The sequence below is a fragment of the Littorina saxatilis genome, linkage group LG13 (genome assembly GCF_037325665.1).
Source record: "Littorina saxatilis isolate snail1 linkage group LG13, US_GU_Lsax_2.0, whole genome shotgun sequence".
Lineage (NCBI taxonomy): Eukaryota > Metazoa > Mollusca > Gastropoda > Littorinimorpha > Littorinidae > Littorina > Littorina saxatilis.
This window is the reverse complement of record NC_090257.1, coordinates 4,332,095-4,356,249: the sequence shown is the minus strand read 5'-3', so window position 1 is coordinate 4,356,249 and position 24,155 is coordinate 4,332,095. Positions and strand designations below refer to the sequence as shown.

General features: G+C 44.9%; 1 protein-coding gene across 4 annotated transcripts; it reads right to left on the bottom strand.

The window, feature by feature from the left end:
• Window positions 1-250: 250 nt before the first annotated feature.
• On the bottom strand, window positions 251-23,946 carry LOC138946332 (ras-interacting protein RIP3-like). 4 transcript variants are annotated; one of them, XM_070317882.1, is made up of 8 exons: window positions 23,488-23,946; window positions 22,030-22,126; window positions 21,625-21,678; window positions 20,629-20,709; window positions 9,358-9,446; window positions 8,284-8,367; window positions 7,118-7,179; window positions 251-5,555 (listed from the first exon to the last, which is right to left on the bottom strand). In XM_070317882.1, the coding sequence occupies exons 2-8, from the start codon at window positions 22,091-22,093 to the stop codon at window positions 4,544-4,546; spliced, it is 1,446 nt and encodes a 481-aa protein (XP_070173983.1). In that variant the 5' UTR covers window positions 22,094-22,126; window positions 23,488-23,946; the 3' UTR covers window positions 251-4,543. The 4 variants fall into 4 exon arrangements, with proteins under 4 accessions (XP_070173983.1, XP_070173984.1, XP_070173986.1 ...); XM_070317883.1 differs by lacking the exon at window positions 9,358-9,446 and having other exon boundaries at window positions 21,625-21,683; XM_070317885.1 differs by lacking the exon at window positions 23,488-23,946 and having other exon boundaries at window positions 21,625-21,683; window positions 22,030-22,120.
• Window positions 23,947-24,155: the final 209 nt, after the last annotated feature.

Below are 24,155 nucleotides of genomic sequence, written 5' to 3'. Positions count from 1 at the left end.
GACAGACACGCACAGAGAGAAAAAGAGAGAGAGAGAGAGAGAGAGAGAGAGAGAGAGAGAGAGAGAGAGAGAGAGAGAGAGAGAGAGAGAGAGAGAGAGACACGCACACAGAGAGTGACAGAAATAAAATTATTGTCAATAAAATGATTCACACACACACACACACACACCCACACACGCACAGACATACATGCACAAACACACACACACACACACTCACACACTGCACACACACACACACACACACACACACAGTGAGGTCAGCTGTTTTCACGAGAAATCAACTTTAATTTACTGTATTTTTAGAAGTGAATCACAGACAACTTTATTTGGTGTTTAACATCGTTTTCAACCACGAAGGTTATATCGCGACGGGGAAAGGGGGGAGATGGGATAGAGCCACTTGTCAATTGTTTCTTGTTCACAAAATAAAAAATGTGCTCCAGGGGCTTGCAACGTAGTACAATATATTACCTTACTGGGAGAATGCAAGTTTCCAGTACAAAGGACTTAACATTTCTTACATACTGCTTGACTAAAATCTTTACAAAAATTGACTATATTCTATACAAGAAACACTTAATTAACAAGGGTAAAAGGAGAAACAGAATCCGTACGTTAGTCGCCTCTTACAACATGCTGGGGAGCATCGGGTAAATTCTTCCCCCTAACCCGCGGGGGGGATTGTATATTCATATGAAGTATTTTCCAACACTCAAAAAGTCCACTATCAAGGTGCTTTATAACAACATCAAAAATCATGTAATTAGAATACTTCTATCCTCTGGGTGGAATGCTGAATATTGACAAATGCATCATATTTTTTAGACAATAAAAGACACAGCCCTTCAAATAATTAGGAGCCATCTTGGGAACGAGTGTTAAAAATATGTACCGGAATACAACACAAAAGTTGCCTCATCATAAAAATTTAGTGAAATATGGCACATACAGTACTTTAGTTTTTGTAAAACTATGTTTAACTTGCAGTGTAGCATAAACAATGCAAACCGCACACAAAGTCTACATGACTCAGCGAGTGCTGAAGAATCAGTGTTTTGCTGCATAATTGTGAGTGAACCTAAACAAAATGGGCGCCATGGCAAAATGCAAGACCGCTTGGTAACCAATATTCTCTTAAGACTTCAACAAGAAGGGCAAAGCCCATACGACTCACATGCTTGACCTTGACCTTTACATGACCTTGACCTTCAGGGTCAAGGTCAAATAACTAAACCTAGCAATGACATCATACACTAAGAACTGCTTTCCACATTTTTCCTACCAAAATACATGTGACCTTGACCCAAGGTCAAGGTCATCCAAGGTCATGCAACACAAAGCTGTTAATTCAAGACATAGGAAGTACAATGGTGCTTATTGGCTCTTTCTACCATGAGATATGGTCACTTTTAGTGGTTCACTACCTTATTTTGGTCACATTTCATAAGGGTCAAAGTGACCTTGACCTTGATCATATGTGACCAAATGTGTCTCATGATGAAAGCATAACATGTGCCCCACATAATTTTTAAGTTTGAAACAGTTATCTTCCATAGTTCAGGGTCAAGGTCACTTCAAAATATGTATACAATCCAACTTTGAAGAGCTCCTGTGACCTTGACCTTGAAGCAAGGTAAACCAAACTGGTATCAAAAGATGGGGCTTACTTTGCCCTATATATCATATATAGGTGAGGTATTGAATCTCAAAAACTTCAGAGAAAATGGGAAAAATGTAAAAAATAGCTGTTTTTTAGGCAACATTTATGGCCCCTGCGACCTTGACCTTGAAGCAAGGTCAAGATGCTATGTATGTTTTTTGGGGCCTTGTCATCATACACCATCTTGCCAAATTTGGTACTGATAGACTGAATAGTGTCCAAGAAATATCCAACGTTAAAGTTTTCCGGACGGCCGGCCGGCCGGCCGGACGGACGGACGGACGGACGACTCGGGTGAGTACATAGACTCACTTTTGCTTCGCATGTGAGTCAAAAATGGGGGTGGTTATGGTAACCTGACTTACCCTATTTATTTCCTGCCAACCCTAACTTTTGTTGGTGGGCTGTTCCTCCAAATACAACACACACACACACACACACACACACACACACACACACACACACATCCACTATTGAAAAAGAAAAAAACAGCAGCAGATCGACTTTCCAAAATTGAGCACTTAAAAAAAAAGCTACCATACCTGAATTAATATTCTTCTTTTCTTTTCTATTTGACACTCAGGCTCCTAGGTACCCACTCATATGGCTCTATCTAACCAGGAATGGATATATCCGCTCAGGCTGTTAGCTTCAGTCGATCTAACGTCAGCATTCCAGTGTGTTGATACACAGTTACTACAATTCTGAGTGACCTGCTGCAGCACAGCTGGTCTCGGCTAAAAAAAGCTTGGTCAACATAGTTGGGGTAGAAAGTGTTAAGCCTTAAAAACAGGGGTGGTTATGGTAACCTGACATACCCTGCATGCATGTTTGTCCTGCCAACCCTAACTTTCGTTGGTGGGCTTTTCCAAAAACACACACACACTGACACACACACACATCCACTATTGCAAAAAAAAAAAAACAGCAGCAGATCGACTTTCTAAATTTGAGCACTTAAAAAAAAAAAGTACCTCACCTGAATATTCCTCTTTTCTTTTTTTTGACAGGCTATCTTAACTGTAACCCTTTCTTTCATTTTGTGCGTGTGGCCTTATATATGCTAACACTCCTGAAAAGTTTCTGAAAATACCACAGAAAGATCTTATATTTTAATCAAAACATGACATGGCTGTAGAAACCAAAATATAATTCACAAACAACAAAATCATTTTAAATTCAGCTTTCAGGGCCATTTTTGTTAAGTGTCCACTGCTTGCATGACTGGTCCCTCAAATGGCAGCTTAAATGAAAACTGCAGCAAGTCATTTACACTATAACTACAGCAGATAAGTTTGGTGATAAAATTCATGCACAGATTTCTCATTTATAATAAAGCACTTGTAACCAGATAGGATTGTGCTCAATTTTTTTTTTATATGTACATGTAATTGTTTTAAAATAGTTACTGCCATTCAGTGTTCATTAATAATATGTCTTGCCCAAAAAACGCAGATCTCTTCTTAATTAAGATTTAGGAAGGTATGTATTTTATCTACAACAAAGAGCAAGATGTAGACAATTATATAATCGTATACACATTTCAATGCAATACACAAGGACTGATCGTGAAGCACGTTACTGGCTGATGAGCTAAAGGACCCATGTGAATAACATGTGGTTGTTAAAATGATTGACATTTTACAGCACAAGAAATCAAGATTTAATTGCTATTTGGACCAGCACCATGGTTGCAGAACATTCAACAACAGTGAAACATGGTTTCCAACAAAATTGGTTGATTAAAAAAAAAGAAAAAGTTATCCATCAGTATCCCAGACCTGGGAACCCCTGTTTTGCACTTCGAGTATTCTCAAACAAACTTGGTGTACAGTGGAACCCCCCTTTTAAGACCCCCCAATTTAAGACTCCCTCCTTTTTAAGACCTTGTTTTCTCAGACTTTCTGTTCATAACCTCTGTAAAATTACCCCTATTTTAAGACTCCCTCCTTTTTAAGACCCGATTTTCTCAGATTTTTGGAGGTCTTAAAAGGGGGGTTCCACTGTATTTTCAGAAAAATTAGCGTACTCCACACAGCGTTTGAACATCCATGATTAAAACATGCCTCACGCGCGTCCGTCACACCGTTGATTAAGTTTACCTATACATTTAAAACAAATGTTTTTTTCAATGTTTATTGACAAAAACTGTTATCATGTGACAAAATACTGGATCGGCTTCGGGATGGGCGTGTGAAGAAAAGTTGTCTAGGAATTTTTCTCGTCGTATTTTTTGTCCACTGACCGTACTGATCGTATTCTCGACAATCATGCGTACAAAATACGGCGAAATCGTATGGGTTCCCAGGTCTGGTATCCGCATGCCTCACTGTTTCAATGACAAGTTTTAATCGATTTGGGTCAATCATATGTCTAAAAACTACTGGCAAACCTGTCCTAACGACCTCCCTGCTATGAGGACCATGGGATCTGGCATCTGCCCATTGAAACCACCCTGAAGGATCTCCGACAAGGTTTTCTTCTGTATTTATTCACCGTTCCATAGCAACCACCTAGTCTATAACAGCAACTTTAGGTTGGTCACATGGTTGGTCATCATAGACAGGTTCGATGGTATTCAATATTTTAGTCCACTTGAACTGGACCCCTTGACAGCTGGAAGAATTTAGTTAAAAAATCAATAAAATATCATAACATGCAACGTATAACAATTAGGCCAAATCTGGGAAAATGGTATCCAGGGGAAGGAAATCATCTTGCTGCTGTCCAATACGGCAATAGACAGCGGTTGATTCCCCTAGCTGCCCGTATTTGGGGTGTTTTTTTCATCACTGCAAAAAATATACCTTATAAGTGGAAGTCAAAGGGTTGTGGAAACACTTTCAAATACTGTATAATTACGGGTACGGTTTACTTTTCTCACAGCTCTAGTAGCTGCACAGCCTGCTCAACAGATCCGTTACACTGTTCCAGAATGTTCAGCAATATGGACGGATCATAGTAAGGAAACATATTCTGCAACATCTCAAGGCTGTCGAACATCTCGCCACTGCCATCCTGCTCGCCATAACTCGCATCCTGCTCGCCATGGCTGCTCGCCTCCTGAGTGTGGAACTCGCAGGGTTGTGATGGTGGTGGTAGTGTTGGTGGTGGTGAGGAGTGAGCAGGCTGACGGCTCACCGCTTGTGTAGAAGCGCTGGGCTTACGACTCTGCGTGGCAGAAAAATTCCCCGTCCCCGATCTCTGTTTTTCAGCGTGGGTTGAAGGAGTGGAATATGCCGCGACTTTGGATTGTGAAAGTTTTTGTTGCTTTCCTGCCCTGGACTGCGATTGTGATGAAGGTGTACTTGCTCTTGTGCTCTCGTGCTGTCCTGCTGAGGTTGAAGTTGTCTGTTGTCCTGCACGCCTTGACGGAGGAGAAAAAGATTGACGGTTAGAAGGAGGTTGTGGTGGTGACGCCTGTTCTTGCGATTGTGCTAAAGGCGTTCTTGTTCCTGTGCTCATGCGCTGTCCTGCAGAGGTTGAAGTTGTCTGTTGTCCTGCACGCCTTGACGGAGGAGAAGTAGATTGACGGTTTAAAGGAGGTTGTTGTGGTGGTGACGCCTGTTCTTTCGATTGTGCTAAAGGCGTTCCTGTGCTCATGCGCTGTCCTGCAGAGGTTGAAGTTGTCAGTTGTCCTGCACGCCTTGACGGAGGAGAAGAAGACTGACGGTTTGAAGGAGGTTGTTGTTGTGATGAAGACGTTCTTACTCCTGTGCTCACGTGCCGTCCTGCAGAGGTTGAAGTTTTCTGTTGTCCTGCATATCTTGACGATCGAGGTGAAGAAGATCGAGGGTTTGAAGGCAGTTGTTGTTGTGATGACGCCTGTTCTTGTGATTGTGCAGCTGCCTTTCCCTGAGCCTCCAATCTGTCTAGGAAGGCTTGATTCACCCTGGAACCACACATTGATAGGTCAGTTATCTAATGCAAGTACAGTGGAACCCCCCTTTTAAGACCCGCCCAATTTAAGACTCCCCCTTTTTAAGACCTGATTGCCTGCCAAACGGTTGTGTGACGTGTCTAGTGTGTTGGCGAAGTGTCTTGTGCTTGTCACTTCTCGCTTTCAGCCCTCACCGCTGGCTAGCACCGTCTGTCCTTTTAGTACAATGCGAAAAGAGAGCAGAATGCGTCAGTCTCTCCTGCCAGTACAATAACCTCTCCACAACAAGCCCTATGTAGTGCCTCCATCGCGGCGACAGGCGTAAACTGGGTACCGCAAGGCCCCAGGGTAGACTACAAGGACTCGGAGGAGGTTGGCCCCTAGACGTGCGGCATGCGGGCCCACCGGTGTGTGGAAACGCCCAGGTGCCCACGAACCAACCTCCAGCTATGGGTCAAATAGCCGGGCAGGATAGGCTCGTCAACCCCGGCAGGCAGCTATCCTAAGAGAAGACCACTCTGAATTCAAAACGAGGGTAGAGGAGGCTCATCATCCATGGAAGGAAACTCGTCTAGGAGAAGGAAAACTCTGAAATGAAACCCACGCAGTCCCTCGAAGACGGAACGGCACTGGCCTTTTTTAGGCGGGGAGCAGACCGGGTGCCTACGCTACCCTCGACAAATGGTTGTGTCATCAACGAATCAAGACCTGATTTTCTCAGATTTTTGGAGGTCTTAAAAGGGGGGTTCCACTGTACTCACACTTTAAATTTGAGGTAACTTGAAGGCCTACATTCATCCAGACAGGTATTTTTGTAACGATAGTGATAATTAACACAAGACTTACATTGAAATCCACAGAAGATACAGTTAATCAATCAGAGATCCTCTTTCACATTAAACCCAGACTTGATTTTAGCACCTACAATTTAACTACACACTTGCTTTTGCTTTTAAGAGCACGTTTATAAGCTTTGCTTGTTGTGCTCCATTTACTAGTTGATTGTATGCGGCTTTGTTGTATGTCATTGTGCTGAATAAAATTGTTTTAACCAACTGCACACTTAACAATCAATTGCATTTTACATGAAATAAAACCGGCACGGTTGGCCTAGTGGTAAGGCGTCCGCCCCGTGATCGGGAGGTCGTGGGTTCGAACCCCGGCCGGGTCATACCTAAGACTTTAAAATTGGCAATCTAGTGGCTGCTCCGCCTGGCGTCTGGCATTATGGGGTTAGTGCTAGGACTGGTTGGTCCGGTGTCAGAATAATGTGACTGGGTGAGACATGAAGCCTGTGCTGCGACTTCTGTCTTGTGTGTGGCGCACGTTATATGTCAAAGCAGCACCGCCCTGATAATTTATGGCCCTTCGTGGTCGGCTGGGCGTTGTAAAGCAAACAAACAAACAAACAAACATGAAATAAAAGAATCCTTCCATTTTGCCATATCATCAAAATCTACATCCTGCCTCGTTCCTGTGTAGAGTGGGAATACTTTGTTGAATTAATTTCACATAGGTGTCATTTACAAAATTAATTCAGCAATTTCGTCAATAAAAAAAATTAAAAAACTCACCGATGCATGTCAGATCTCACGTGCTGTTGTCTGCTTCTTTGCTGCTGAGCATTCATTTCAGCCTGAAATCATAAGCATTGAGATTAACATTAAAACAGAAAAAGTTGGACAATCACAACAAGCGCATACATTACAAAAGGACTCTGCAAAGGGTACTTCAGCAGGTCTGTGTAAAGATGCATCCATGTATAATTATGTACATAGATGTCTTGCGTGCTTGTGAAGGCTGATTGCTTACCCACACCAGAAAAATTGCCAATGGTTTTTACGCGGTATGGCGAATTAACTTCTTGTTCTTCTTCTTGAATGCGTGTATGTATGTCTGCCTTTTAGACTTAATGATCAGTGCTGTGTAATATTGCCGGATATTTCTGTGTGTGTGATCACTGTTGAATTTTAACATCCAATGCACTATACAGTATATGTAAAGCCCCATGAGAGTTTGGTGTGGAAAAGCTCTATAAAAGAACAATCTCTTCTTATAATTATCATTATTATTACTATTAGTAAAGTTTGACGTCCATTAATAAAACGACATCGTGGTGTAACTCAATTATAGACAGCTTTTCAACAGAAGGCCCAAACTTTCTTTCTTTCTTTATTTGGTGTTTAACGCCGTTTTCAACCACGAAGGTTATATCGCGACGGGGACAGGGGGGAGATGGGATAGAGCCACTTGTCAATTGTTTCTTGTTCACAAAAGCACTAATCAAAAATTTGCTCCAGAGGCTTGCAACGTAGAACAATATACTGGGAGAATGCAAGTTTCCAGTACAAAGGACTTAACATTTCTTACATACTGCTTGACTAAAATCTTTACAAAAATTGACTATTAATTCTATACAACACTTAACAAGGGTAAAAGGAGAAACAGAATCCGTTAGTCGCCTCTTTTAATTACGACATGCTGGGGAGCATCGGGTAAATTCTTCCCCCTAACCCGCGGGGGGTAAGGCCCAAACTGATTATTTTTATTATGAAATAGTGCTTATATTTGTACTGACAGTTATGGATACAAAGATAAAAGAATGTTAAATCATGCTTTGTCCATAGTACTTTAGAGAATATTTCTCCAGGAGAATGATTTACTTAGTCTAAAGCACAAAAACATCAAAATCGCCAAGAATCAAGTTACGGTAAAATTCCAGGGCAACTACAAAAAGTACCTTTTTTCTGGCAGCCTCTTTCTTCTGTGCAAGCTCTCTCTCTTCCTCCTGTCTCTGTTGGCTCCTTCTTTCCTGGTCCCTCAACTGTGGGTAAACAGCAAGAATACCAAGGTATTTTTCAATGCCTGTTTGCCTTATTACATTTAGACAATTCTGACTAAATGTTTTAACATAGACCGTGAATCGAGACAAGGTTAGTGGTGTGTGGACAGCTATATATTCCAGAAAAAACTACCGGACCGATATTTATGAAACTTTACAAAGTTCTGCGCTAGCTCCCACATGATATCCCCGCGCATTTAAACAAAATTGTTCCATAAATGCGTTTGATCACGTCATATCCCGCTTTTTGCAAAAGTTGAGGCCGCACTGTGGTGACATCATTTTGTACTCAAATTTATTGAAATTTTGGTCAAGAAATCTTCGACAAAGCCCGGACTATGGGATTGCATATCAGCTTGGAACAATTAAAATTGTAGTAATTGATCCAAAAATGATTTTATTGTATTCTTTATCATTTCCTGAATCCAAAGATACATAGATATGTTATGTTAGAATTAAAAACAAGCTCAGAAAGTTAAAAAGAAAAGCGCACTTTCCTGTTAAGCGGTAGCACTACTGCGCTATACTGGCTTGTCACTAGCACTTCAAGCGATCAGCAGGATCGGCAAAGCTATTGTCTTGGTGAAAAAACGTGTGTTCAGGTTCTTTCTGTGAGTTCAACAGATTGACTGAATGTATTAATTTTGCTTTGCGCGACTTGTATACTTAATCAAGTCAAGAAAACAAGATGACAATTAAAGGTTGCTGGGGATGGGGTGGGGATCAGGTGGGGTGGGAGATGGGAGATGCAGGGGAAGGTGGGTAGACTTAAGTTTGCAGATTGGCACTTTGCTTTTCAAGGCATTAAATCAACAACAACGAAATCTACTGCTCTAATTTTGGCATGTGTTCAAGTACTTTGCAAACTGCAATTATCGCATGTAAAAGTCTGAACAAATCTGTTGTTGTAAACATATGAGCTTGCAATACAGGAGAAGGAAGTTGCTTGAAGACGGATAAAAAAAAACTAACCAGCCTGTTTGTTTTGCTGTGTAGGTTGTGGGACTGAATCTGCTGCTGCCTGGCTGTGGCTTCATCCACTGACGACACCTCACCCCCACCTAAAAAACACACAGTTGGGCCTTTTTCAAAAAATGTTGTAATTTCTGTCCCAGAGATTTGTAAAAATGTAGAAAATCTGCTGCAAATCTCTATTCACTGTCCATTTAATGATGTGCTTTGATACAATCCAGTAACTGTTTTATAACACTTTTAAGCCCATACTTTATTATTTTGTTGGAGAAATCTTTTCTTCTTTGGGGTAGGGGGGGTAAAAAATGGCTGTCCCTGGGCAGACACCTCATTTTTACTGACCACAATAATGTGTTAAAAAGACAGACTCTGGAAACTTAAATGGTAGAAAAGAAATGTTTCAGTCACAAAGATCACATGTGTAGCAATTAAACTATTGATTAAAAAAATTTTTTTACTATTTTTTTTTTTTTTGAAATCCGAAATTAGCATGTCCCTGGTTTTCATGTCATTCCTGTTACCAAGAAGAAAACCAGCTATAAAAAATGAACACTCCCTAGTATCACTTCGAAGCTGCTGTTGGAAGTATGTCATTTCCTGTGTAACCTTCACAGAAGGCGAGCACTGCTCACTATTCATTCCTCCGGTACTTAAGTCTTGGGCAGTTCTGTGAAGTAAGCAGTGTCAGTGTTCACAGTCATTCCCGTTACCGGTCATAAACCAACTAAAATTGCATGTGTAAAATATTTAAATGATTGAATAGAAAGTTATAAGTGGAACAAAGTGTTTAGTACCAAAAAGCACAGTTATGCCATTGAAAGGGAGTAATTATTAATTTTATTACGGATGGTCCGTCATTCCTGTTACCGTCATTCCTATTACCGTACTTTCCGGGTCATAAGGCGCGACTTTTTTCCTCGAGTTTGACCTCTGCGTCTTGTATAACGAAGCGCCTAATCCGTGTATGAAATACGAAAAAAATCAAAGAGACCGCCTGAGTACCAGTCAAACAACTTGTGATAATGCATGTTTCAGCTACTAGGTACTACCCTGGCCAAGTTTCCTCTCAAGACATCAAAGAGACCGCCCCATAGGTTAAACTCGGTCACTGACCCCGGTGCAGGAAGTGTTTCCTCTCTCAAATCTATGACAGGGGAACCACCTCTCATAGCAAAAACTGGGTCATTGACCCCTGGGAAGAAGGTCAGTGTCTAAACAAGGCAACCCAGCTATCACAATGGACCTGGCTTTGATCTCGCGGCACACACAGAGCACACATATTTCCACTCTGTATTCTTCCTTTGATGTGCGGCTTATTTTCATTCTTCGACCGTTTGTTACCGGTATACTTTTTTAATTTTGGTGCGCCCTATCGGCCCCCTGCGCCCAATGGGTGACTGGATTACAATTTTGTTTAAAAAGAAGGGGGTGCGCCTTATGCGCTGTAGCGCCTTGTAACCCGGAAAGTACGGTACCATCAGAGAAGCAACAGGAATGACATCTTGGTAACAGGAATGGCTGACATTTGTGGCAAAAATAAATATGAACAGTCTGTGGCACACATTTTGTTCCTTACATTCAAATACGTGTGATTTGACCACACACACACACACACACCCACATGGAGGGAGAGGGGAGAGAGAGAGGGACAGAGAGAAAGAGGTACTAGCAAGAGAGAAAGAGGGAGAGAGAGAGGGAGAGAGAGAGAGGGGGGAGGGAGTGAGAGAGGGAGAGAGAGAAAGAGAAAGAAAGAGGGGGAGAGAAAGAGAAAGAAAGAGGGGGAGAGGGAGAGAGAGAGAGAGAGAGGGAAAGAGAGAGATAGAGAGGGAGAGAGAGAGGGGGAGAGAGAGAGGGATAGAGAGAAAGAGATAGAAAGAGGGAGAGAGAGAGGGAGAGAGAGAGGGGGGGGGGGACGGACGGAGAGAGAGAAACTGAAACTTGACTTTATTACAAATTAATAGAGGTTTCAGGCAGAACCTAATCTTACAACCTGTCCTTTATACAGAAACGTAATATAGACGCATAAACATTAATATAAAGAAAAGAAAAGAAAAACAAGAGGCGAAGCCTTCAAGGCTCACGTAAGAAATAGACAAACAGTAACACAAACTCAATCACTCCGTCACACACACACACAGTACACACACACACACACACACACACACACACACACACACACACACACACACACACACACACACACACACACACACACACATAGAAAGAGCATAGGTGAAACTGTGCAAGAAAGCGAGACACTGGATCTAGATCTGTCTGTCTGCATGTAGCCTACTTACATGGACACGACTGCCAAATAGTCTCGGCCCGCTCAAAATAACAATCACCGAGACTTTCAGTAATTCCATCGCGTGACGTCTAACCCTCGTACGTCATAATGTGACGTCAATGTAATATGATGTCTTCAAATGTTAAAGTTTCTACCACAGACATACATACATACATACATACATACATACATACGCACACACGCACGCACGCACGCACAGACAGACAAAAGTTAGCATCGCATAGGCTACACTTCGTGAGCCAAAAATCATATTTTCGTATTCACACTACAAAAGTGGAAAACAGTTTAATAATACAAAATATAGTGTTGACATTGCAACACACTTGCATTGAATGCATTGCATATGATAACCCAAAACAACTGATGACAAAAAGAAAATCCTCGCTGATGTTTGATAGTGAATATGTTAAAGAGTTAAAGAAAATAATTATCAAGGTGAAGAAGTTTTACGCACTGCCAGTGTATAACATGGATGGTATACATTTAATACCCAATAATGAAATACAATTCAGAATAGATCAGTTATTTTTTGAAACCTTATTAATGGAAAATAGAGGAAAGACAATTGCCTACGCCTCCACAAAGAAAACAAGTCGCGTAAGGCGAAATTACTACATTTAGTCAAGCTGTGGAACGCACAGAATGAAACTGAACGCAGTCTCTGCATTTATTCACAATGACCGTAGTCTGCCGCTCGTGCAAAACGCGGTGAAACTGACGAGCCTGTTTAGCGCGGTAGTGGTTTCGCTGTGCTGCATAGCACGCTTTTCTGTACCTCTCTTCGTTTTAACTTTCTGAGCGTGTTTTTAATCAAAACATATCATATCTATATGTTTTTGGAATCAGGTATTGACAAGGAATAAGATAAAATTGTTTTTAAATCGATTTCGGAAATTTAATTTTAATCATAATTTTTATATTTTTAATTTTCAGTGCTTGTTTTTAATCCAAATATAACATATTTATATGTTTTTGGAATCAGAAAATGATGAAAAATAAGGTGAACGTAATATTGGATCGTTTTATAAAAAATATAATTTTAATTACAATTTTCAGATTTTTAATGACCAAAGTCATTAATTAATTTGCAAGTCACCAAGCTGAAATGCAATACCGAAGTCCGGCCTTCGTTGAAGATTGCAAAAGTCTGAGAAAACAGGTTCTTAAAAGGGAGGAAGTCTTAAAGGTGGTTGTCTACATTTTTGCTTTTTTTCAATAATCTTATGGTTAGATTTCGCTAAAAAGTTATGTCAGATGATGAATCGAAAATTTTATTGTAAATTTTCATTTAATAAATATACCTACCCGAATCACATGTAGCAGTTGACTCAGTCTAAAGTGCTAGGTCTGAAAAGGCTACCCGTCTAAGGGGAGCAACCCCAACTAAAAAAGTGTAAACGTAGCTATGGTAATGACGACGCACCCAGGGAGTTACCTCCCCTCCTGCGTACTACGTCACTACTGCTACTGACCACGTGACCCCTATCATTCGACTCGAAGAATAAAATCTCCAAATCATAAGCGGGGTAGGTGGGAGGGACTACGATATGTGATTCGGGTAGGTATATTTATTAAATGAAAATTTACAATAAAATTTTCGATTAAATTACATATTCCTACTCCGAATCACATGTAGCAGATTGAAACAACAAGGCGGTGGGAAAGAAAAAGTTCAAACTCACTCTCAAATCCTTGTCAAGAGCTGACCCCCTGCCACCATGGCAGGCAAAGCTCTAGATCCATCCTGGCGAAGAGCCGAGATGTCACGCAGGTAAAAATTCATGAAGACATCCTCGGAACGCCAGTATGCGGTGTGTAGCACCTCCTCCAGTCTTCTTGATCGTAACACGGCCAAGGAGGAAGCCCAAGCTCGCGTCTCGTGAGCCCGAGCTGATTCCAGAGGAAGGACAGGCTGTGTCCCCCCTTCATTGCGGCGGCTCCACTCGTAAGCATGCTTAATGAGCGCCGACACCCACCGGGCCAGAGTCGTCTTAGTAATATCCTTATGTCTCTCCGTATTGAGAGAAATAAACAAAAGCTTTTGAGCTGCGGATCTAAGAGACTGAGCACGGGCAAGGTAGATGTGAAGGGCTCTAACAGGGCAATTTACTAAGTCTGGATCATTCGGAGCCAGAATAGTGGACAACGGCCTGACATGAACCAAAGGAGAAGCTCGCTCGGGAGCCTGGTTTTTCGCAAGAAACTCAGGTCGAAACCGCAAAGTAACGGACCCATCTGATTCAAAGGAAATGTCGTCCGAATTACCGGAAAGAGCGTGGATCTCACTGCCCCTTCGTGCCGATGCTAGCAGCAAAAGGAAAAGGGACTTGCGTGTAAGATTCGCAAAACTGGCATCTCTGAGAGGTTCAAAATCCGCTGAACGCAGAAACTCCATGACCAATAAGAGATCCCACTTAGGAACGGGCGTACGAGACTTGACGTCAGAAAGGGAAGCGCCCTTGATGACTCCAGCGATCACGCCACTAACATCTATAGAGCGACCTATCTGGCGTAGGGTCGCCGAGATGGCCGATCTTCTTACTTTCAACGAGGCAGCAGAAGCTCCCTGAGAGGACATGAAAGCAAGATGGTTCGCCACATGCATCGTGCGGGGCGCCGTAGCATCCAGCTGATGCTCGTGACACCAGGTAACCCAGGCCCTCCAATGTGACTCATAAACGGACGAGGTAGATGCTCTGTGCGAGCGTCCTACCAGGTCCATGGTCAGATCTGATGCCCCTTTGCGCCTCAGAGAAGACCGCACAACCTCCACGCGTGAAGATTCAGCATCTGAGGCTCTGCGTGGAGGCTGCCGGTGTGAGGCTGTACCAGTTCTCCTCGCGTGAGAGCGAGAGGAATGGGAGGGCCCTGGGCGAGTCTCAGCAGGTCCGGGAACCACGGCTGAGACGGCCAAAGAGGAGCGATCAGCAGGAGGGACGGGCCCTCCTGCTCCGCTTTCCTGAGAACTCGCGTGAGCAACTGGAATGGCGGGAACGCGTAAGCCTCCAGGCCTGACCAGGAAATGTCCATCGCGTTCGTCTCCCACGCCTCGGGATCCGGGAATGGTGAGACGAACACTGGTAGTCTCTTCGAGAACCTGGTGGCAAAAAGGTCCACCTGAGGTTTCTGCACAAGAGACCAGAGACGATCCAGCGCTCCGTGAGTGATGGTCCACTCTGTTTGAAGCACTCTGTCGGAGCGGCTGAGCGCGTCCGCCAGAGTGTTCAAGCTTCCGGGCAGGTACCTGGCCGAAAGCCTGATTTGATGCTCTGAACACCAAATCAGGATCTCGCAGGCCCTGACCGAAAGCGACGGAGACCGCGACCCTCCCTGCTTGTTGATGTAAGCTGCCACTGTCGTGTTGTCTGTAAACAGACGAACATGCTTGGCCTGAAGGGAGGGCCGGAACTTGTCCAGAGCTAGAGCCACGGCTTCTAGCTCCAGCAAGTTGATGTGCTGCATCCTCTGATCTGCCGACCACAGACCTGACGCAGTCAGCTGGTCTGTGTGAGCCCCCCACCCCATCAAGGACGCGTCCGTGAACAGGTCCAAATCTGGGGCAGGAAGGGCTATCGGCACGCCCCTGCACACCCACTCCGTGTCCAGCCACGGAAGGGTAGCGGATTGGAACCATCCCTGGAGAGGGATGAGGGCATTCCAATCCACCGTGGGAGAGTCCACGAACGGCTTCAGCGCCAGCTGAAAGGGACGTTTGTGGACCCTCCCCAAGGGGACCAGGAGAGCCATGGACTCCATCTGCCCTAAGATGGAGGCCAAAGTCCGCAGGGAGGCCCTCGGGAGAGGCAAAGTGGAGCGTATGCACGCCTGGAGCTTGTCCACCCTCTTCTGAGAGGGCTGAACAGTCCAAGCCACCGTGTCGAAAGACATTCCCAAGTAGGTGAACGTCTGACACGGTGTCAGCTCCGACTTTGATCGGTTGATCGAGAAGCCAAACAAGTTGGCCTCCCGAAGAATCGATTGGGTATCCTGCTCGCACCCCGCCTGACTCTGACTCAGGATGAGCCAATCGTCCAGGTAGGCACGTAGCCGGACACCCCGCGACCTCACCAGCGCGCAGACCTGTCTCACGACCATGGTGAAGACCCAAGGGGCGAGAGACAGGCCAAAAGGAAGGGCGCGAAACTGGTAAACCTGACTTGCCCACCGGAAACGAAGCCATTTCCGGTCGGCTGGATGCATAAGAATATGGAAGTATGCATCCGTCAGGTCGATGGAAGTCGCCCAATCTCCCGGGCGGAGAGAGTCCCTGACCGACGCTGGCGTCTCCATCTTGAACCTTATCTCCCTCAAAAAGGTATTGAGGAACGACAGGTCCAAGACAGGACGCCATGCCCCTGAGGCTTTGGGGACGGCGAAAAGCCGTCCGTAAAACCCAGGGGAACTGTGGTCGAGGACTTTCTCCACTGCGCCCTTCTGCACCAGGGAGTCTATTTCCGACCGAAGGACGGAAATGGCTTCCTGCGAGGAGGGAGGCCTGAACGCCGGCGGACGCCTGACCAGAGGTGCCTTGCCATCTTTCCAGAGAAGACGGAAGCCCGACCTCACGACCCCCACGATCCATTGACTCTGTACAGACACGAGCCAGTGGGAAAGTGCCCGGGAAGGGCCCCCCGCCATCACCAGAGTGGAGGGCGGGGTGGGGGGGAGATCGGGAGCACTTCATTGGGGGTGAGGCTTGCTTCCAGAGCCGCCTCTCCCCCTGCCGGAAGACGGTCGTCTTCTCGAGCCCCGAGAAGAGGAACGTCCACGACCCTTGTCTGCCGGTTTGGGAGGGCCAGCAACCTTAGCCTGCTTCGGCTGAGAAGGCTGAGACTGCTTGGACTGCTTAAGGCTGTGCAGGGAAAAGTCAGAGAACTGCTGGTCCCTGTTAGCCTGAATTTCCTGTCTTCGGGCATCAAAAACGAGATGCCCAAAGAGGGAACCCTCCAAGACCGGTGAGGCACGCAAAGTGTCCTTGGTCGCCTGATCCGAAAACTGAGAGTGTGACAGGAAGAGATCCCGACGACACATAACAGAGTGCGCATAGTGCACAGCAGAAAGTCTCATCTGTTCTTCATTGACCCTCGCAAGAGCGGCCAACAAAGTGGAGACGTCATCCGCATCCTGATCCTCGCTGAGAGAGAACCGATTCAGCGAATCAGTGAGGGCACGAGAGAGGGCCCGAATGAGAGTCTCAGCAATGGAGGCAAGCTCCAGCTGCTGACGCCCTGCCTCTTCAGAAGCAATCAGCGTGTTCTCAGAAAAGAGCACGCCGTCATCCTTCTTGATAGGCTTGGCCAACAAGGCAAGCATCTCCGGAGGAACTGTCAAAGATGAACGCGGGAGAGCGAAAGCATCCAACAAGTTCGTAGGAGACTTCTGCAAAACCAACCGCCTGTGAGACGACAGAGCGAATGCAGAAGCCTGAGAAGGCGAAGCCATCCACTGCTGAGCCAGCTCCGGAACTGAGCCGTGAGGCACGAGCAGCGGAACCGGAAGTGAAGGAATTCCGCTTCCGGAAGGAGATGGCTTGGCCAAAACTTGAGAAAGCTGAAAGGCTATGGATGGAGACTCCAAAAACCGGAAGTATGAGTCATCCTCCTTCCCAGAGCGAAAATCAGCCATCGCGGACGGTGCCGTCGAAGCGGCAGCCGAAGAGACCGAAGCCCCTTCCGCGAAATATCTCGAAGTGACCTCAGCAGCGGCCTCAAGAGCCACTTTGAGTCTCTCCGGATAACCAACACGTGCAGCCTCGCTGGCGACGGACTGAATATCCGAAACATCCGGCGAAGGACCGAAGTCCACGTTGCTGGTAGAAGGGCGGTGAACACCGTAACCGGAAACCGGAAACCCGTCCACTCCAATACCATCCGAACTCATGCCCTGAATAGGGAAAGAGTAAGAGGACGGCATGCCCACAGCCGCCGGAACCGGAACCGCAGTCGAAGCAACAACCGAAGACGGAAGCGCTGACTGCCCCGGCCAGGGCTGAGACACCTGCCCAAAGGGCTGGTGATGCCCCCCCGCGACCGCCACCCGAGAGGAAGCGGAAGCGGAAGAAGCAGCAGATCCGGTCTGAGCCGGAAAAGTATCAGACGCGACCGCGAAAGGCGGAAGCGCAGACACTGTGGACGGCGGCCGGAAGGCCGAATGCCCAGAGGGCCACGTCCGGTCAACCCCGGAAACGACCCCAGCGGGTGCGTACATCGGGGGACCTATGCTTCCGGCGAGTGCCGGAAGCGCAGCAGACGGAACCGGCTGGTCGACTCCGGAAACGACCCCAGCGGGTGCGTACGTCGGAGGACCTACACTTCCGGCGAGTGCCGGAAGCGTCGAAGCCTGAACCAAATGCCGCCATTGCTCATCGACACGATGGTCTTCCGTGAAGCCAAAGTGAGAACGAACAGGGGTTTGCGGGTCGTGAACCCGCCGAAAAGGGCTGCTTCCCAGCAGGGAGCGTCCAGCGGCCTCACGAGGACCTACGGACCAGCCCAACTTACTTGCGTCGCCAACCACAGCGGTAGAAGGCACAGAAGCAACCGCCTCGGTCAAGGACAGCGTCACAGCCGGAAGCGGAAAGGAAGCCATCGGCGGGACAACGGAAGTCGAAGGCTGAGAACGCACCATCTCCTCTCTCACCAACGTGCGAAGCTCGGGAACCAGCGAAGAAAGCAACGATGAAACCAGCGACGTCGAATCTGCAAGCGGCAGAGAAGACGAGCGAGAAACAACGGTACGCGTAGGTTGATTAGACTGCCCCCCAACCGGCTGGTCATTTGGGGCAGAAATAGGGACCGTCATAACAGCATTGTTAGCCGCGTCAGAAACAACAACCAAAATAGGCTTAGGGACAGAAGTGGAAGACTTGGGTTTAATTTTCCCTTTCACATCAGCCTTGCCGCGCTCGCGCTTTTTGTCTCCGTCAGACATGCTGACAACAAAATGGAGACACAAAATTCCAAAATGGCTACCACAAAATACGTGACCAACACGTGGCCGAAAATTTCAAGTAGCAACTGAAAAATTACGTTCGATACAAGTAAAGGAACGAGCTCACCAACTACCAGTGCAGCGGGTGAAGAGACGGGTGTGGGTGCCGGTGGGTGTCTAAGCAAACACCAAACAGCGAACTTCCACTAGAGCCAAAAAATTCACGACCTGCTCCCTAGAAAGCTGAAGTGTCGAATGATAGGGGTCACGTGGTCAGTAGCAGTAGTGACGTAGTACGCAGGAGGGGAGGTAACTCCCTGGGTGCGTCGTCATTACCATAGCTACGTTTACACTTTTTTAGTTGGGGTTGCTCCCCTTAGACGGGTAGCCTTTTCAGACCTAGCACTTTAGACTGAGTCAACTGCTACATGTGATTCGGAGTAGGAATATGTAATTTAATGAACCATGGGGAAAAAAGTTATAGAAAAAAAAATATATGTAAAAAAAGATTTTATTTTTGGGTAGCGTGACTCACGCTTCCAATATTTTGTTTTCTGTTTGCTGAGAACATGTGCTTTGCCTAAAAATACTGACCAATCAAATTCATGTCACTATGCTTATAGCCACGCCCAAACAAGTGCAGCAACAGTTTGACACTGGAGCGCTGTCCACGCTTTTTTTTAAACGCACGAAATGCACGGGATTTGAGAGGAGTTTTGCGCTTGGCATTTTCCAAATAAGGATATCCTACTATGAGTACTACGCTGGAATACTACAATGAATTTTCAAACAGCTACACTGGCTTCGTCTTTCCTGATCGAAAGGGGGTGTATTGTTGATAATTGTAGATAATAGACTCTGCATTTTAATGGTCAAATGGTGATTTTGGTATAAAAATGTAGACAAGGACCTTTAAATTGAGGGGTTTTAAAGGGGGGGTTCCACTGTAACATCAAAAAGAAACGGAGAGATGAGAAGCAGAATACTTTCCCTTCCAGACTGTCTTCAACTTACTATTGTAGTGGAAAAAGTAGCTTCATAGAGCTCTGTCTTTATATAAGGCAAAAACCAAAAAAAATAGGTGTGGTTACGGTAACATAGCCAAAAAAAATAGGGTAGGAAGGGGTAGGCAATCACTTTTTTTTTTTTTAACTTTTTTTTCTAATGTGTACAAATTAAACCTACTTGACAGGGAAATAAGTGTGCGACTCGGGCGATTTTGCTTTCATTGCGTTTTCTGCACTCGTTTTTTTGTTGTTGTTTTTTTGACAAATGTAATAAAAAGTTATAGGGTCGGCCCCTAAAAATAGGGTAGGTCGGGTTACCGTAACCACACCTATTTTTTTTTTAGGCCTGATGGACTAGCCAGGAATGTCGTTTGGCATCTGTGTGCAGTCAGCAAAACGCTGAAGCTTACTTTGAATTGCTGAACAAATTGCTGACATTTCGGCAGATGTGCTAAACTCTTCACAGTGGGGAAAGTAGATACAAACCTTGAACTTAAAAAAAACTGCAGAAACTTTTTTGGAAATTTTGGCAGATGCATCAACAAACAAAAATTATTTTTGATAAAAAAATGCTAGCAACATCCCTGACTACCTCGGTATCTCAGATGACGCATGAGTGAGTTAAAAATTCTGGCGTTCAGCACCCCTGCACTTCTAGCTTGCACCTATGCTTCTGTGTCATTTCAGATCTTTGGTAGGTTCTGTTTCTTGATTGTCCCAATGCAATAGACCCTATCGGTATCCCAAGCTCTCGCAAACTTCAAAGCATAGCAAAGCAGGTTTCTCGCGTGAGCTGCGAAAGCCGAGGTTTCAAAGTTCTCGCGACGTTCAAAGCATAACAAAGAGCATGTGACATGTCTCATGGATATCTTGCGAGGGCTGCTCAGATACCGAAAAGGTCTATTGCTTTAACATAGTACATTTGGTTTGCGTGTTGTCTTTTCATGACTTCCCGCAACATTTTTACCAGCAACCTTAATTGTTATTATCAATTTAAAGCTCCACTTGCAGATGGGTGACACTTACCAGCAGTGCCGACATAGGAAAAGCTGGTAGGCTTGTTTCTCTGTCTGTGCTGCTCATATTGTTGTGTTTCACGCTGCGCCTCTGAAATATAAACACTGACAGTGAGGAACAGAACAAAATGACATGTAAATAACAAGACGCAATATTCAATAAGACATGCATGGGTATGCATACTACTACATGTAATATTTCTCATTTCTCATTACTTTATTGTCCCATCGCTGGGAAATTCGGGTCGCTTCCTCCCAGTGGAAAGCTAGCAGCAACGGAGTCGCGCTACCCAGGTGTGGGCGTGTTTAGGTGTATTCAGCCACCTGCACTTATGGCAGAATGACCAAGGTCTTTTACGTGCCATTGTGATGACACGGGGGTGGGACATGGCTTCCGTCTCTGGGTCTGCACATAAAGTTGACCCGTGTCCGTCCCGGCCCGAATTCGAACCTGCGACCTTTCGATCACAAGTCCAGTGCTCTACCAAATGACTCAATATAAGTATTTACAAAGATTAGAACTTCTCTTTCTTCTGCGCTCATACATGGATTAAAACTCCCACGTACACACGTTTTGACATAACTGTTGTTTTCCTGCCGTTTAGGCAGCCATGCATCTTTTGGGGGGGATGCATGGTTTTTGGTGTTTCTATAAGCCACTGAACTCTGACATGGATTACAGAATCTTTTCCGAGCATACTTGGTCTTGCGCTTGCATATGCAGAGGAAGGTGGATAGGGCATTAGCAGGTTTGCACAAAAGTTGACCTGGGAGATCGGAAAAATGTCCACCCTTAACCCACCAGGCGCGGCTGGAATTCGACCCCCATGACCTTCTGCTTGAGAGGCCGGCATCTTATCCACTAGCTCACTGCACACGTGGTGTGTGTGTGTGCAACCTTCGACATGGGAGGCTGACTTCTTATTCAAGAAGCTATTGCCCCCCGTCACAAAGACTAGAACCAACCATAGAATTAATGGAATAATGCAAATGTTGACAAACTCACGTTCCAGTATTTGTCTGCGCTTCTTTTCATCTGGGCTGATGACAGTGTAAGAACCTGTACTGAAATGATCAAAGAATAACACGGTTAAAGAAAGAGAGAAAGAGTTAAAAATAACAACCGTTTCTTGCAAAATGGCAAATCAAAGTTATGTCCACTATTGGCAAAAACTGTTGCTCATTACCCACTCCAATTAAAGAAAACTATGCACACGTAAATATCACATGCACATACACCTATGTCCCTGCACACACATACATACATACAGACAGCCAGCCAGCCAGCCAGACACACACACACACTCACAGACACACTAGCTGTAAACTGTACACTCTCTCCTCAAACAGACATACAACTACCACAAAAAAAAAAAAAAACTGACACACACACAATCACAGCTTTACTCACTATGTGGCTCTGCCTTGCACAGAATTGCCAGCTTGTGCAGTGTCCCCAGCAACTTCGTTGTCATCTGGATTTGCACCTGTGTGATCCATCTTGCCACCTGTCGAACCCATGTAGGTGTAAATGTGTCACTTTTTTTACAAATAAGTAATATTTTGTTGAGTGACCAAGTCAAAATTCATTTCTTCTTCAAGAAACACATTGCAGGCAATCCTAAAAAACTATCACTTCTTCTTCAAGAAACACATTGCAGGCAATCCTAAAAAGCTATCACTTGAGACCATGAGACTATGCATGTTAAGGCAAACAAAAAAAAAGGTGTGGTTAAGGTAACATAGCCAAAAAAAAAATAGGGTAGGAAGGTAGGCAATCACTTTTTTTTTAAAACTTTTTTTTCTAATGTCTACAAATTAAACCTACTTGACAGGGAAATTGTGCGACTCGAGCGCTTTCGCTTTCATTGCGTTTTCTGCACTTGGTTTGTTTTTTTTGTTTTTTTTTGTTGACAAATGTAATAAAAAGTTATAGGGTCGGCCCCTAAAAATAGGGTAGGTCGGGTTACCGTAACCACACCTATTTTTTTTTTAGGCCTAATCACAACTTCAATTTCCAATTTTCTCAAGTGCCATACAAAAAACAAGCATAATTGACAAGGAAAAAGTGGTAAAAAGAAAAACAGGCGCATGAAACCACAAACGTCATGCTGATTTTATATGTGCTATAATTATGGCGCCTTTGATTGTCCTTGTCCTTAGATCGGCGCTCTTCAACTGTGAAATGCATATACAGTGTTGTTGCCAGGCCTCGGTCTTCGGTCTCTGACACATTTCTTTCTGATTTGACGCATTGGACCTAGCCTTGTCCGGTCGATGGACCGATAGTTTTTACGTTTTGGTGGTCAACTGACCGATACATATTCGTACAAGGCGGACAAGGTCTGCAACGAATGGAATGGGAGTTGCAAAGTCGGAAAACAAACCCCGATCGAAATGCTCATGTTCGCTACGAGTGAAAATGCACTCGGTGCCGAGTCCGTGTTTGTCGTCATTGACACTCGAGGTTGCGTTTACGGAAATACCCGATCCAGCCGGTGTACCTACTTACCGAAAACAGCGCAAACAGCTGAAAGTTCATCAATATAATATTACGGCATGGTAATTTGGACCTATTGTTTTTTTAAAGCCAGGACATTTGGACCTATTGTTTTTTTAGGGAGGTCCTAAGGTAGTGCACATGTTGCTGTGTGTACATGTGGCACATTGTGTGTACGTGTGTGTGTGTGTGTGTGTGTGTGTGTTCACGGTTGTGATTCTGTCATATATATATATGTTTGTGTAGATGTCTATCAAGGATGTCTGATACCCCCCCCCCCCCCCACCCCCACCTCTCTCTCTCTCTCTCTCTCTCTCTCTCTCTCTCTCACACACACACACTCACACTCACTCTCTTTCTGAAACAAACCTCGGCCTCCACGCCCACGACTGACTGTTGCTCCTCTTTTGACTGTTCCTCTACTAGCTGCGCCACCGCGGACACCTCCACCACGAACTGCACCGACACCACGATTTGAGTCTACTCGAGATGGTGAAAGTCTTTCGCCTTGGACTGTCGTTTCAGTGTTGGTATTATTTGCTGGTTCTCTTCCTCTACCTCTTCCCCTCTGACTGAGTGCCGGGCGAGTTGTGAAAGATCTACTCATGACGTGGTGCTATTTTCGGTTTCGGATTCCTGAGAGTGAGATAAGAACAGAAAATGAAACCGAAAATAGAAGCGAAGGAGTACGGGTGATATACGTACTCCAGCTGTTGTGTTGAAAACTTACACAATGAAATTGTATTGTTTTAAATTACCACAAAACGATCCTGAATGCTTCGGAAAAACGTTTCTGTTTGTAAACACAGCGTTTCCTGTCCAAACGAAATCATGAAGGGAGGTCAATCAACACATAGCTACCACATTCTGCGAAGTAGCCTCCCTTCATTGATTCTGTACTCATTTCCGGCTTGCACAAAATTTAGTTCTCTACAAGGATACTTTTTACATTCAATAACTCATCATTTTGTTTAAGTTTAATGTTATCAGGGAATGATTTTTAGCATATTTGATTTATTGACATGAAATTCTTTCAA

Excerpts from the sequence above, each read along its gene's own strand:
- LOC138946332 (XM_070317885.1), bottom strand. The coding sequence starts at position 22,118 with ATGGATCACACAGGTGCAAATCCAGATGACAACGAAGTTGCTGGGGAC. Across the intron at positions 8,368-9,357 it reads ACAGCAAAACAAACAGGCTG|TTGAGGGACCAGGAAAGAAG; the intron begins GTTAGTTTTTTT and ends GTTTACCCACAG. Across the intron at positions 5,556-7,117 it reads GTGAGATCTGACATGCATCG|GGTGAATCAAGCCTTCCTAG; the intron begins GTGAGTTTTTTA and ends GTGTGGTTCCAG.